This window comes from Telmatherina bonti (assembly GCF_933228915.1).
Source record: "Telmatherina bonti genome assembly, chromosome: 5".
Taxonomy (NCBI): domain Eukaryota; kingdom Metazoa; phylum Chordata; class Actinopteri; order Atheriniformes; family Telmatherinidae; genus Telmatherina; species Telmatherina bonti.
In genome coordinates, this window is record NC_136623.1 from 11,466,034 (window position 1) to 11,482,424 (window position 16,391).

General features: G+C 39.6%; 1 protein-coding gene across 5 annotated transcripts in view; it reads left to right on the forward strand.

Moving 5' to 3' along the window:
- The first annotated feature begins 1,116 nt into the window (after positions 1-1,116).
- Positions 1,117-16,391, forward strand: part of cspg5a (chondroitin sulfate proteoglycan 5a) — a 70,018-nt gene continuing 54,743 nt past the window's right edge. For all 5 annotated transcript variants that reach the window (XM_079240124.1, XM_079240126.1, XM_079240125.1 and 2 more), the window contains exon 1: positions 1,117-1,612. In XM_079240124.1, coding sequence (XP_079096250.1) covers positions 1,516-1,612 — 97 coding nt within the window. In that variant the 5' untranslated portion in view covers positions 1,117-1,515. The remainder of the gene's footprint in view (positions 1,613-16,391) is intronic.

The window sequence follows — 16,391 nt, forward strand, 5'->3', positions numbered from 1 at the left end:
ATGCCCACGACCCCCACCTCGATTACCCCTGGGGCTCTTGGGCATTCATCACCATGTGCATCCCCCAATTTACCCCTACACCATCAACCCCCCCTTCACCCAGACACCCTCTACAACTTCCCTCCACCTACCCCTCCCCTTTTTTTCTTCCTTGTGTCACAATGTCAAACAAAGCCGGTTGTTTTGACGGCATTAGCCGTCACAATTTTTTTATTTTTATCATTATTATATGATCTAAATCTGCTTCGTCCTCCTGACTGATGGAGGGATGAGGAGAAGTGTCTTTTTTTTTTTTTTTTTTTTTTAAAGCAAGTGTGCTCTCTTTCAGTTGAGTTATGGATGAGCAAAACCTTTTGGGAGAAGGAGGTATAGAGGTGGGGAGGGAGGAGGAAAAGGTCAAAAGGGTTCAGGAAGGAAAGAGGAGAAGGAAGAGAATGGAGGAAAAGTGTTAAGAATGGTAAAAGATTGTCAGTTTGAAAGAAGGATGAGGAGGAGAGACAAATCAGAGAATATCATTCAGGGACAGAAGAAAGAAGAGATTCTGGGAAGAAAAGGTTGGAAAATAGTTGTGCTGGAAGAGTTCAAGATGTTTGGGATTGGATGACATTCTTTTAAGAAAAAATAACAATAATGGAGAAAATAGGAGAAAACGTGGGCGTGAAACAGTCGAAAATAAGAGGCTGAAAATGGAGAAAATGTAAAAATTAAAGGCATGATCGAGATATATAAGAAGAATTTAAGCGTTAATGTGAAGAAGAGAGGAAAAGGAAAGTGATGAAAAGCTGAAGGGATTATAAAGGACTGAAATGGGACAATGGAAAAAAAAAAGTAGATCAAAAGTCTTGTGAAGAGCAAAGAAAAGTATAATTATGTATTCTGATAGAAGGAAAAAGGGGGGGGTAAAATTTGGGGAAAAGGGAAGGATGGAGAGGAAGAGGAGGACTCGGAGGAGGAGGGAAGCGTCTTGGGAAAACGAGGGAGGGAGGACTCGGAGGAGGGATGAGGGATGGGGAGGGGGGCGTGGGGGCACATCAACAGTCCTTTTCTCCTCCTCAGATGATGAGAAGGCTGCCGAGCGCGCTGTGCACCGCCGTGCGTTTGTCTCCCTCTCAGCCACAAAGTGCCCGAAGCACCGACCCGTTCCAGGCTCAACCCGGCCAGCCCGCGCAACGGCGTGCGTCTGCACCCCCAAAAGTCCTCCCCGCCTCCACCAGCTCCCCACCCTCGCTTCCCTTCGCCGTCTCCCATCGCAGATTTGTGGTAATGGATCCGTAACCCGCCTCTGTGTGCTCAACTGCGCGGAGTGAAGCAGCGGCGGAGACGCAAAGACCAAGCGGCTATGGAGGAGAAGCGTGGGGAGGCTGGAGTCTAGACTGCCCGCAAATCATCACACCCACCCGTCGGGAATACTTTCAGCAACATTTCTGAACTCTTATTAATATCATTAGTAGGAAGAGGATTTTATCCCCCCCACCCCCCAGTCAGATCGTCTTAGAGTAACATTGCCCAGCAAGGATGCAGAGGAAGGAGGCGAGCGTTTGCGCTGGATGCTGGAGACTTCTGCTGCTGTGGTGCGTCCTGGCTCTGCACTTAGTCCCGCTGTCAGTTCACGGTAAGAAACTGCTCCTCACCGTGCACTTCAATCATGCACGAACATCCACTTTAATTGCTTAATTTTTTACTGCTGCAGCACATCCCCTCAGTGGATTCGGAATACCTTAACACACTCCCACAGAGCAGCCAGAAAGGAGGTCAGTGAGGCTCAGATTGTAGGTTAGGAAGCACTTCACGCTCAACAAATATTAATGAACCCCTGACTGCAAAATTGATTGAATTTCCTAACAGTGCAAATTGATAATGAATGTCATATGATAGAACCTGTCAAGAAATATGGATTAAGTACCTTTTTTTTTTTACATGTGCAAATATTGTCCTGATGTAATTCACTATGAAATTTAACATTCCTAAGGAATCTTGTATTGACCCACATGTGGCACAAATTGAACGATTAAGTCACTGAAGACTCATCTTTGAACACTTGTTCCCAGTAGAGGTGTTATGGAGATGCCACGGGGAACAAAATGGCATGAGCCAAAATTAGGTCAGGGTAAAGACGCAAGTAGACAATATAATTCTTTATGAACACAATAGGAACCAGAGGCAATAACAGGATCTGTGTAAACCCACTGCACGTGTTGGAGACGCAACAAGACATGGTGAAAAGACATCTTTTTTTATATTGTTAATAAGCCACATGGTCAGTCTGCTAAGAATTGATATGTTGGGCAAATAATTGAAATATCTTTTAAAAATAAATACACAGTAAAGTCACCATCAAGTCAACGTTGAATAAGACGGGCAGTGTAAATCAATGTATAGCATTTGGGGGGGTTAAATACTGTTAAACTAACACATCTTGAAGGAATACCAATGGGAAGCCTTTGAGAATGTGACCATAGTAAAAAATCAGGTCATTGTATCAACATTTAGAGCTCCGCAGATATTCCACTGCAGGAATATCATTGGACAACTGTAGATTTGTGACGGTGACGGCGTCCAGTATGCAGTCAACCAGATCCCTGGAGGCGCACTGGGATCCCTGGAGGTGCACAGACACTATTGTCGCACAAAGGCAAGGATTAGAGCTGGGCAAAGATTTGAGCTGGGGGGGGCTGTTGATGAATAATTCATGAAGGAATCGAAAAGGACATTCTCATACACGGAGGGGGGGGGGGGGGGCCCGAGAAACAACAGAATAAATGTACAAGAAAAAAAGAGAGGGGGAAAAAAAAAGCTTTTCTTAAATCTGTCTTTTTAGTCTTTGTCTGAAATTCATTGTCCTCATCGACTACGTTGCTGTCAGATTAATGATGCAGGAGTGTGCATGAAATGAACTCAGTCTGCTGGTATAATCTAATATAATCTGGCTGATTCTTTTCAGAGCCCCGTCTGAAATTCATGGGGCAATGGTTGTATTTTTAGAATACAATCATTATTAAAAACTGATCCTTGAGACCTGAAGATCAGTTTTTTTTTCTGTCAGACAAACAGCTGGTCAAAATCTTCTGATTTAACACCAGATTATGCCACTGCATTCACCAAACCTTATTCCAGTTTTCCCCTCAAACATGATGGAAATGATGGTTTTTATTTTTTAAAAGGCAGGTGCATGGCTTTCTCATTGACTTGAGCACAAAGTGGAGTTTTTAGAGCTGCTTAAAATGCGAGAGGTCGTCAAGGTTTCATGACTATTTCGCACTTTTTCACAAAGCACATCCAGAGTGACCCATAAAGCAGGTTTCCCACTGAAATGCAAGCTGCAATTGTTCTGTTGCACTGATGGAAAAATACAGAATTTATTTTCATCAGCACATATACAAAGTTTTCTTTTCTCCTGCCTCGTGTTTTATTTGTTTCATGGATAGACATTAACATCACAGATTTACTGTGGAACTGAGGGTTTAACTTGTCATGAAGCCATATTCAAAAGTTTTTTTTTTGTCTTTGTGTGTCATTTTAATCATGTTGTCACATGCAATAATACTGTGACTTTAACTGTAATCCAGGCCTTCACAATAAAGGTCCATATGTGAAGGTGAAGAGACGTATTGATGTGTCATTTAGAAAGAATCAAGTCATATTAGAGGATCAAACCTTGCTTTCCTCTGTGGTGTAAAGAAATCCACCTGCCGGTGCTTTTAGAGCTCACAACAAAGCTTGTAATTAACATAATGTGATGCAAATATTTCTTGGATGGGCACAGTAGGTGTCTGGTTTGTGGCTTTGATGGTTTCTCAGCACCATAAAGAAATTCCTCAAAACGTGCTGCAGTTTCGTTAAATATTTGTTCACTAGCTTGAGACAGTTGCAGTCAGTTCCATCATTTCAGGGCGACAGCAGGAATAGCCTGGTCCTTTTTCAACATCCAGCCTTGACTTCTGAACAGCTGAAAGCAAATTATCAGATCTGAGTGATCTAGGTATGATTATAAGACAATTTAAAAAGATATCTTAAACTGTTTTACAAGTCAATCAGAAATTTTTACAGTTAATTCCTGAATTAATCATCAGTGGACAACAGCTAACAATTACACACCACTCAGCAGCTCGGTGTATCTGGAGAGAAGAGATGCACTTGGAGATCATAAAGACATTTTAGATGGAAATTTCTGCATGTAAAATAACATAAGATACCTTCATATAACCATTTGTCTTCTTTTAACTGTTATAGGGGTGAGGGTGGTTGTGGGTGGGCGTAAGGGCACTGTGGATGCATGTGTGTGTGTTTTATCTATTTGATGTAAAGTACTTTGTTTTTTTTGTTTTTTTTTTAAGCACAAAAAGTGCTATAGAAATAGTCTGATTTGATTTGAATTGCATGACAATAATAGTAATAATATGGCATATAAAAATTTTATTTTAGCATAAAATTTTTTTCCCCACTTGTCTTTGTCTTTGCTGCAGCAGGGATTTGCTGTCAGTTCAAGCTCAGGTGTGTGTACAGTAGAACAGAAAGAGGTTGGCAGATCTGGTGCAGACCACAACCTCAGGCTAACCCTTCATCTCCCTCCCATCAGCACATATACACCTTCTCGCTTCACCGGTGAAGTGTGGCGGCGGCAGCTTGCCCCACATCTGTGAATGATGCTCGGACGCCCAAATCTAACAACCCTGAACTGACAGCCTCCAGCCACAATGCATTCGCTCATTTCAATTGTTTTTCCACCGGTGGCCATTTGGAGTCCCCCTTCCGGTGTGTGTTTAGTACTGATGTCACACAACCGTCCCTTGTTTTCTCCCCTCCCCCACAAAGGGTTGAGATGATGGATGGTGTGGGGTAATGGTGCCCTGTCCTCATTTTTGCACTAAAACCCGTGGACTTAAACCTTCTCCCTCTCCGTGTGTCTTCTCTTCTGGCCTGCTGACACATATCTGCTACTTGACATATTCACTTTGATGCACAGCTGGTTAATCTTTAAGCCAAATCCTCCCGCCATGACTCCACTAACCCAGTCCAGTTTTTTTTTTTTTTTTTTTTTTTTTTTTTTTTTTTTAAATGGCGAAACAACAATCATAAAAAAAATTCACTCAGACTTCATCCACCTCCTATTGGTCTCCATGGAAACCCCACACATCCACCAATGCTGGCCAGCAGCACAGTGTCTTCATGTCGCCACTATAATGTGTTCACAGTATGGAATGAATTAAGCTCCAAATCTTGGTTGGATTTTGGCACATGATCATGTTTTTTGCCAAGAAGGATTCCTCTCCACTCATTAGCCACTGATGGGTGTGTGTGAAATCAATTGGTATGTGTGTGTGTGTGTCGTTGACAGTGGGTGTAGTCCATCACTCCCAGCTCTAATTTGATGATGATGTCATTACTCGTTCTGGTGTATTCATTATTTCTGCACAATGATTCAATATTCTCCACTGTGTGTTTGGTTTCCAGCAGATAAGCGCTGTCTGTGCCGACATCGCTGCCTCACATCGATGTGCAACATCGTATCTTACTTCTTTACCACATGTCAGATCTCATCCTGGTGCCTCTCACGTTAAGTTTAAACCCTGCTTCTAAACCTAAACAGAAAGGAGAAACATTAATGTTTGGTTGACACATTTTTACCTCTTTCTTTGGCATTTTAAGCTTTTGACTTCACAAACCGAGTCATGAAGAGCAGCCAGGATGGACAGATAATTGTTTCAGATTGATGCACTTTTTCATGACAGAAACAGTTTCCTGTGATCAGAATAAAGTTAGTTGATATTTCACATATCCTGTACTTGCTTTAATAAACCTTATTGCATCTTGTGTTTCTGTGAAGCCGGATGTCAGAAACTAACAGAATTGTAACGTAACTGCGTTTTGCATGAAGGATTTAAAGCATGTTAAGAAAAAAAAAAGCTGCAACATGTCACTGGATGACAAATGAACATATTCAAGACATCAACTTGTGTTTGAATTTTGCCCTGTGCCAGACGCACGTACTCTTTTGAAGGTGCATTGCATCCTAATGCAGCCAAACTGCCAGCAAAGCTGCTTCATTCACATATTTTTTTTTTATTTTCTCCAGGAAGGAAGTCTGTTAAACTGATCTTAAGAGTCAAATTAAAACTGTGTTAACTTGTGGTCAATATCAGAGCAATTTGAGACTGCTGCTCTGCTATAATTAAATCCAGATTTTTACACACAGTATAAACCGACATACCATTTAAGTTAAAGAACATCTATGCAGTGCTTTTGAGTATAGTTAGTTATGATGATAGTACACCACCATGACAACGCTGCACACTTGTTGCTGCTGTTTGCAGCTGATTGAGCAGAGTGGAATCAGAGAGAAGTGCTCTTTCCAATTTAAAAGCATGCAAAGGTTGCTTGATTAATAGCTAAGGGGGTCTAATAATTAGCTAATTATAGCATCAAGTCCATCAAGTTAGCAACACTGTGTGAAGCCGCACACTGTGTGATATAATCAATTTGCCAAAGTTTTATTCTTTTCATCACAACAGGAATTAAAATCGCATATTTACTAAGACGACAGACCAAGGACATTGGTTTAGTTAATGTATGCAATGCAACAGGTTTAACATAGTCTCTCTTAGCACGCAGCAAGACAGGTAGAGCTGGGACAGTAGCAAGGCTGGAGAAAGTAAACCTTCTGGTGCGTCAGAAGTCACAGAAATATGCAGTTAATCTCAAAACTAACATGCAAAGCGGAACAAAATAATCACAAGAAATTAGGAGGAAACAAGAAAATACAGCCAGAGGACTGTCTCTGCACGTAGGAAGAGATGATTGAGGTCATATAAATACATTTAAACTCTCCATGCTTTTTATATTGATTGTGGGAATGCGTGCTTCTTTAAAGTCATGATACATATTTCCATATATGTAGATAAAAGTGTAAATTTGAGGGAATATGTGGTCTGATTTTAAGCAGTGTTCATGCAAAGATACAAACTATTGATGGGAAAAGTTTATAAGGCGTCAGGGTGTATTATTCACAGCAGCGCTTACTGTGGAAACTTGACAGCTCTTGTTCAGAAACACTGACAATGACTTTGACCAACTGTGACACTTTGTCTCCAACAATTAAACATGTGATGCGAAAAACATTGAAGCATTTTTAGTTCTTTTAACAAAGGAGGATGAGTTTGCATCAATGTTTAGTGTAATAATGCAATACCGTTGATCTGCAAACTCCTTGCCTATTGATCTCACATAAAACAATAACCTGAATTATTTCTGCACTGAAGCATACAGCAAGATTAGCTGTTTGTCATATGCATATTTAAAAGTGATCCAAAATAATAACTTTTTAGCTATTTGTGCATTGAATAAACAAACAACCCCCACTTAAGTTAAGAGTACACACTTGTGTAATTTGCTATATATTATTAGTGTACCTTCCTTTAAACAGTAAGTCAAGCAACAAGACTAAACAGTTCACCCAATACATGATCAGAAATTAAAATATTTGGTCCCATTCCAGGAATATACACCACAAATGTGGATGCATTTCTTCCTGCTCTGAGGAACGAGGATGGACAGAACTAACTTTTAAAGTATGAAACTTGGAATTGAGGTTTTAAAGGAGATTTTCTAATATGAGAAGCATTATTAAAAACTTTAGTGATCCTAATCTCATTTGTAATATCCTCCCACTGCAGGCCCACATTAGCATACATAGGTGGCTTCAGGCTTGACCTGACCAGCTGCTGCTGTCATGAAGCTGCACAGTGAATCTATGGACATTTGTTTGTCCTCATACAGGACAGTAGCAACTCTGCTTATTGTTTTACATTACTGTTACATAAAAGAGAGGTTTTGCTTAAAGGCAACCAGTAGTCCATTAAGTTGTTACAGAGATCTTCAGACACTGCCTGAGATAATATAGCCTTAATATCTAATTAGAATATTTTAATACGTGGAGTTACAGATTAAGTTGATTTAACTGTTTATTGCTGCATAGGCTTTTACTGCATATGCACTGTATGGCTTTTAACCCACCTGAGAGGTGATCTTATTTGTTCTATTTGCTTTTGTTTGTATTGAGTGTTGTATTTCATTTTCTTTTATTTTATGACAATATATTGATTTTATCTGTTTTATGCATTTTTTGCTGATATTTGATATAATGTACAGCACTTTGTAGCTGTTGTTAAAAGGGCTGTATAAATAAACTGATTTGATTTATATGCAAGCAATCTAAAGCTGGAGTTATTTTCAGAGGCCTGGTGCATTCTTTTTAATCTGGTGCAATGAATTGAGGTAAACAAAGTTGTGTTACATTTGGACTGCGACGTGTTAGACCAGGGCTGCTCGAGTGCCACAATCTTGCAGGTTTTGCATGTATCCCGGTTCCAACACACCTGTCCCAAGCTAATCACTCCATTGTGCAGAGCTTCATTGGCTGTTGGATGTATTTATTGGAGGCTAGGTGTGTTTGGAACAGGGATACATTAAAAACCTGCAGGACAGTGGCCCTCAAGGACCAACTTTAGGCACCGCTGTGGTCAGACCATCCGGCAGCTAAGAACAGTCAGAGAAATTTTCAATATCTTAAGCAGTTTCAGATAGTTTGAAAAGCTGGAAAGGGACTCATTTAACACGTTTTACAGGCCGCCCTGCACATTTTCTCCTAATGTAAATGTCTTCCACATTGGAGCTGCATTGGGCCACCTGTTCTTTTAAAATATTTATTCCCAGTGCAGTCTGATTTGAATGAACCTCCTACCTGTACAGAAGGAGACATTTGTCCCTCAGCATTACTCATCTCACTATGTTTTAAACATGAGATCCAGTTAAAACCCTCACACTGAGTGAGCAGATGCTGCAGAATCATCCACCTACACTGATTGTTCCTTGTTCTGCACCTGTAAATTACCACCCACACCTGACCACCAATTCCAGCTAAATGTGTTCATTGATGGCAGTTTACGTAATCTTGACCAGTAAAGGGACTAGTTTATTGCACAAAAAAGACACAGGTTTGGAGACACCATACGGCATCTTCGTGTGTGACTGGTTTCATACGTGACCAGTGATCGATGATGTTCTTTTAGTCACTACTCACACAGTCTGAACTATTAAATCAAAACTCTTGTATTTCTTTTAAAACTTAAAACGTGTGACCAACTTTTTGAATAGGTGTCCTTCGGCACCTTTGCTCATCCTCTATGCTATCATCCTTGTCACTGTGCAGGTGCTTTTTGTTACCTCTCTGACTCACAGGTACGACAAGTGCTTACGCAGGTTGTCCTTGGCAGTGGTCTCCCGGAAGTTGTTTTTTTTTTTTTTTAAATAGTGTTAGGAGAAGGTCATAAAACAACCCTGACAAACTTTCATGAGAGCATTGTGGTGTTCATATCCGTCCTGACTCAAAGAGGATGCAGTATGTGGGCTTTTTAGCAATGCTGAGCTGGCATGTTCCCAAACTCTGGGTGCCCTTGAACAGAAATTTACATGTTTCTGTGCTTCTGTAGGCAAAAAGTGTTTGTGCATGTGAGAAAAAAAAAGAAAATATATTAGTAAGAGGAAAAAAAAACACATCTTTTTGACTCTGTATGTATGGTAGCACCTGGCTTTGCCAGTGTCTGCTTCACAACGGCCGCTTCTACTGCCTATATGCCTTCAAATGCTGGTTTTAAATGAGTTACGTAGGTGCTAGACTTCCTGTGTGTGTTTGTGTGTCAGTGTGTCCTTGGTGAAGCGAGTCATCGAGTTCATACTCGTGCACAAGCTTTTCTTTTCTTGTCTGGCTGCACATGCTCGCTCTTCTACTGCAGACTGTCACATTAGCATTCAGTCGGCTCATCACAACCCTCTGTGAACAGAACGCATGCACACCTGTCATGGCAGCAAACCAGGTTAAGCAGAAAGACAGAAGTCTGGACAGCTCAGTGTTTCCTTTGTCTGATGCTATGTGTTCTTTCTGTGTGTATATGCACATGTATGCACAGTATACGTTCTATAACATGCGTCTTTACATGCAAGTCAAATGGGAGTCTTTTCTTTCCAGTGGCTCCTGTAATATCTGAACTTTGGGATGGATGGATGGATGGATGGATAGATCAATAAAGTAACTAACAAACTGCTAGTTTGTCAGTTAAGCTTATCAGTACACTTAATATATTAAATAAAAAGCTTGTCCACAACACACATATTACACAGAAATATGAACAAAATACACATGTGTGTATAAACAGGGTCTTAAATCCTCTGCAGGTATGGGCTTTTAACAGCGTCCTTAATCTGCTAACTGATACTTTATTCTGAGGTTCAGTACACATGCCAGTGAGAGCCGCAGTGTTTGCTTTATACTCACCATGCCTGCAAAGTTAGACAGAACAGATTGGTTATAATGACACACTCCTCATAATGAGCTCAATCATTGCAAAATGTCATGTTCTCCAACTATTTCTGATTTGTTTCGCAAGCACTCTTTGCTAAAATGACTGAATGAGTTCAGTAGTTGATGTCCCAGATCAGCTTGCTGCTGATTGTGCTGAAGAACGGTGAATTAATTGTACTGTATGGCACCTGAATAATGGTGAAGACAGAAAAACATGGAGTGGGAAAGTTGAAATCCTGCTACTTATTCAGGCTGGTTGATAGCATTTCCTGTCTAATTCCTCTGAAATACAGATTATACATCAAATTAAAACCCATCCCCCCTTTTCTGAAGTGTTTTTTTTTTTTCGGAGGAGGGGCAATGTGACTGTATGCACTGCTTTGCTAAATAAACTCAATAATAAATATTGCAAAAAGCCAGTTTCTACATCAGATTTTCTTCTTTTGGTTTTGGTTTCTGCATTTTTAATTGAATGGTTGTTTAAAAACGAGAAAGGAAGACATGGTGTGTAAATGAGGATACAGGCATAGCATACACAGGTACTTACATAAATACACACATTTATTTTAACCTTCAAGTGAAGAGGTAAAGGCTTGTGTATTTATTGTGTGTCATGTACATATATGTGTGCACATGTCCTGCAAATAACAATTAACACCCTTTTTTAACTTTATTAAACCATATTTCTTCAGATAAGCACAATATTATGCTGTGTATGTGTTTCCTTTAGTGTATTTTATGTGGGTGCTTGCAGATCTTATTTGGTTTGAAGTGCTGCATCAACTCCAGCAAGGCTAACAGTGTTTCCATGGCTACACATCCTTCCTCCATCCCACCACCTGTGGAGTCAGAAATAAAAGGATTTATGTGATGGAAGGAGAAAAAGGCAGACACTTCGAAAGCAGAAAATGAGCACTAAAGAGAAAGAAACGGAAAACCAGAATGAATTGTATAAATGAAAAAGCCGATAGGTTGACACTGTAGAAATATGCAAGCGTGGAGATGAAAGGATGGAATGGCAGGGAAAATAGGAAGGGAAAAGAAAGGTGGAAGACTGGTAGCAGCTGCCAAATGCAGACCTGTGCATTTCTACTTCATATTGACGTTAATGAGCAGCGTTGAGTAAAGACAGAAGCCTCTTCTCCTATTCATTAGCGTGAGTGTGGGAACAGGAAAAAGCATGAGGAATGTGTCCATTTCTCTTGAGGGTCATATGTTTGAAACTCAAATCAATTAAAATGAGTTAAAGAGGCTCTCGCTCATCCATGTCCGTCTGTCTTGCTTAAGGTCGAGTCAGCTGAATCGTTTTTAAACACATTTGTAAAATCATCTCTGTACATCCGATGTGCATGAGCTCACAATCGCCATGGTTATAAGAGAAACCTGGAACAACACTATTTCCTTCACTTTCATCATTATGTCATCAGCATATGGTGATATATTCATGTAAATTAGACTTTAAGATGAAGTCACCATGCTGTCATGTAGAAAGTGACAGCTCAGAGATCCTACTGGGAAAGTTTGGTGTTCATATGGTGTTAACTGGAAATAAGAGCTGGTCTCAGTGTAGTTTCTGTAATCACAGATTTGCTAACTTGTGTGTTGTAAAATACATTTGTTGAGTGTTTTTTGTGAAATCCATTTGTATGTCACAAATTTCTATCAAATGATTTTTTTTTATTTTTTTTTATTTGTATTTTTCTGGAAATTGGGGGCATTTTAATAATTTCATATTATCATGACATGGAACAGCCCTGTGATGGACTGGCGACATGGTCAGTCCCTATGACTGCTGGGATAGGCTCCAGCTTCCCTGCGACCCTTGGACTAAGCGATTAAGAAAATGAATGAATGAATTATATGATGTAAGAATGTTTTGTCCTTTTCAATGCACTTCTAGTGCTGTGCAAAAGCCTTTAAGACAATTTTTCCATTATGCATTTCAATGAAGATGGGAAATGGTTGTTAGGAAAATCACTGCAAACATAAATGGGAAATGTAGTATCCAATAGATTTTATACATTTATCAAGCTTTACAGTCAAAATTTGGCAGGATCTTTTTTTAAACCACAGTCTAAACTCAGACAAGCTTTATTGTAATTTCTTAGTCTTTAGGAAGAGTTCTGTGGTCTTCCTAAATCACATTCAAAGCTATTCTTTGCATGTGGCTGTCTTTTGTTCTGCTCTCTGTCACGAAGATCTCTCATTGCTTCAGTGATGTTGAGGTACAGGCTCTACAGACAAGTCATCTCTCCATTAGACCTGAAAGTGCTGGCCATCTCTCACTGTCTCTTTCTGCCACTTTGTATTTTTTCTTCCTGTCTAAATACTTCAAAGATTTTCTTTCTGTCTTTATTTTTTTTCTAAGAGTAAACTGCATAACATGTTGATATGTCGTTACATAACAGCTGTTTGGGAATTATCAAATAAAATTTTAGGCTCATGAAACTGATATTTGCAGTTTTGCTGCAGGGGATCAAGATTTTTGTTATTAACAAAGTGCTTTAAGATATTATTTCAGACTGGTTCTTCGGACAGACTGGTTCATTACTTGAGCTATATGCATTTATTTAACCCTTCATTGGGGAAGTGACTATTTTTGATCACTTTGTTTTCATTTATATTCGACATGAAATGATTTTTTAAAAATGTAACAGCAGAATGGAGGTCTTGGTAAACCAGAATGACAATTTTAGGTTAAAATTTCTAATTTCAAGGTATTTCATTGAGTGCCCTAAAGGGTTAAGGTTGAATTATTCATAGATCAGTGTTAACAAAAGGAGTAAAAAGAATAACATTTCCTCTAATATTAGCTAGGTACTGGAGTACCTAGTTAGTACAAGAACTGGACTGAAACTAAGTAAAGAGCAGCCAACGTAGAGGTTAAAGGGTTGACTCCAGACTTTTGCACAACACTGTAATGGCTTAAACATACAATGTTATGCATGAAAAACTTTACTCTCTGAATGTTTTATTGCAGTCTGATGTTCATATCTACAATTTTTGAATAAGTAACATTAGACATTCTTCTCTAAAGTTGTAACCTTTAGAAATTAAACTTTAATGGGAACTCCAGGATAATAAATCCAGATGTTGGACTCAGTCTTCAGAGATCCACGGTGAAAGATGTAAAGATATCAATTTCTCACTTTCTCTGCCGCACATTTATCATATTATGACTTAATATCACACATTATGTAGTTTTATGTGAAAAGATTGCACAGTCTAGTGTTTCAACAGGAGTGTGTAAGGCTTTGTTTGTTGTCCACTGTCCAACCCCCCCCCCCCCCCCCCCCCCCCCTTTTTTTTTTTTCAGTCTGGGTCACTAAACTGGCTGGAGGACCTGAATTGTCACAACCAATCAGGTTCCTCTTTATAGTCTGTCAGAGCCAATCAGTGTGTCTGTGGGTGGTTTAGTGACTCTCCAAAATGATCTGGGTTAAACAAAAGACGAGGCCTGGGGGGCGGCGGCACGCCAGCACTGGCTAACAGCACTTGGCCTTGAGGCGCCATCATTCCCAGTCAGTCGGACATGCACACACACACACACACACACACACACACACACACACAGTGGGCCCTCATCATTACAGCCATGCACACCCCTCACCAGAGAAGCTGGAAGTCACCCCGGATACCAGTGGGTTGTGTTGGCAGAAAGACAACACATACTCACGTAAACAAAAAGCATCATGAACAGGCAGAGGAAGGAATCTTCTTATGTAATACTGTTCATCTTCTCATTTAAAGTCTCATTTATTCTGTCGGCTTTACCATATTTGGATTTGAACTGGTCTCTAAAAGAGCCTAGTCTGAGTCCAGAACCATGTATCCACTGGTCTCAACCCAACCCCAGTCCTGTAGCTATGATCTAATCTGCCAGGTCTCTGGCTCGAATTGGAAAGAAGCCATTGTTGGTGCAGCTATTGGCTTGAAGTCCCAATTTCTTCAACACACACATAGAAAACTCTCCATGTTACAGCTCATGTATTCCTTTTATGGAAAAAACAAACAAATCGGCAGAATTCAGAGCATGAGAAATTCACTATGAATTTAATAAATTCGGCATTTACCAGGAAAAGCAGAGGCTCAGAGTTGACTTTTCTTATTGGGAATTTAACTTTGGTTTTTCTCTTTGTTTTAGCTGAAATACTGAGGCAAAACAGATTTCCTTTAATCTTTGAAAAGGCATTTTATTGGTGATATCAAAACGGCTGTATGGTAGCTTCAAACTCAACACATGACACTGTTTTATTTCATGTTATTTACATGGAAACTGCTGATGCTCTGACATAGACAGTCTTTCGTGCAATATAGATAAATAAACATCCTCTTCATGTGCATAATATTGAAAAAAAGTTCTTGACCACTGAAGCAGTTGTGTATCTTAAAACCAAGCTTGTTGATTATTATCCTCAAAATCAAATGAACTTGACTACTTCAGACACATTGTTGCTCATTTTTATATCATTAAGCCTGACTTTTAGCACATTTAATTACAATACTTGTTATGCGTACAGCAAGCATACTAACTTCCTACAGTTTGCATGAGATGGCGTTTTCTACCATCACTCAAGCTTTTAAACACAAGAACTTTAAAAAGAAAAAAACTAAACAAAACAAAAAAAACCCAAAAACACAAGAACTATTGAAAGTGAAGCTGCTGTGTTCTGCAGGAAGTTTTGGAGTTGTCATAGAGCTCCCATTCTGCTTAAAAAAAAAACTGTCCCTCAAAAGGTTTCTCTTCGTTAATCCAATTACGCTAATGAGCCATTGAAAGGGAGACAACTCCACCTAATTGGAGCTCAGTCCAGCGGTGCGCTGCAAGGATTCTGTCAGACAGAAACTACCTCGGTCTGAGAAAATGGATCACCTCAGCTCTGATCGTGTGTTCTGTGTTGCAAGTAGTTCCACAGTAAAATCGTCCCTGATGTTTGTATTGGTAATAAATAGTCTGTTCATATCTGTGCTTGGCATGTTTTAGTAAATCCAGTCTGCCACCACAACATCCAAGGATATGAGCTGACATTGATATGAGAGAAGAATTTAAATTGATGTGAATGTAAAGCCATTCAGTTAAAGCAGTCAGTATTATTACTGGCCATCATCTTTCAAAATGAAAAATAATTTAAAAAAAACGTCAACTTCTGAATTTGAAGCTGAAGACAAATAAGCTGCTCTGACAACACGAGCGGTTGCCTGGACCGCTTTCACAGCAGTTCAGTAAACATTCAGAAATGACCCAGAAGAAAAATAACTGGTGTCCAAAACTTACGAAACCCTGTCCCACTTGGAAAACTGTTGAACTCTTTCATAAGAGAACCTATTGTAGAGTACTGGATGCTGGAAACTATCCAGAGATCCACAACAAATCGAGACATTTTATGAAAACATCACAATTTCCTTTTAAGAGTTTATTCAGATGTCGTACTTATAACTAATGGTGGATCAACACCATAAACACTAAATCTGAGACATGATTTATTGCGTTATAATACTCATACTTAACAAAGTTTTACATCCGTCAAGGCAAAAGGTCATGTTTTCAGCGGTGTTGGTTTGTCTGACTCAAAACGTTGTTGACAAGTTTTGATTGAATTTTCAGGGAATTTCAGAAAGAGAATAAGGACGAAGTGATTGCATTTGATCCGGATCACCGTCTTGGTCCAGGAATTTTTTAAAGGATTATTTTCTATGGGGACATAGATACACTTTTGCTATTATAGCTTTTAACTAAAAAACTAGAATGATTGAGCGTGCAGAACCCTGTCATGCCATGGGGTCAGTCACCTGAGAAAACTCCAAAAGGCCCAACAGACCACCCAGTTACCAACCCCATGCCAATACTCTGATGCAGGGATCTCTAAATCCTGTCCTGCAGGTGTTTAATGTTTCCCTGCTGCAACACACCTGATTCAAGTTAAGTTCATACAAGTTTGTTGATGAAATATTCATTTGAATTGGGTGTGTTGCTGCAGGAACATGTCCAATACCAGTTTGGAGATATGCTCTAATGTGTACTTCAAGCAAATATCAG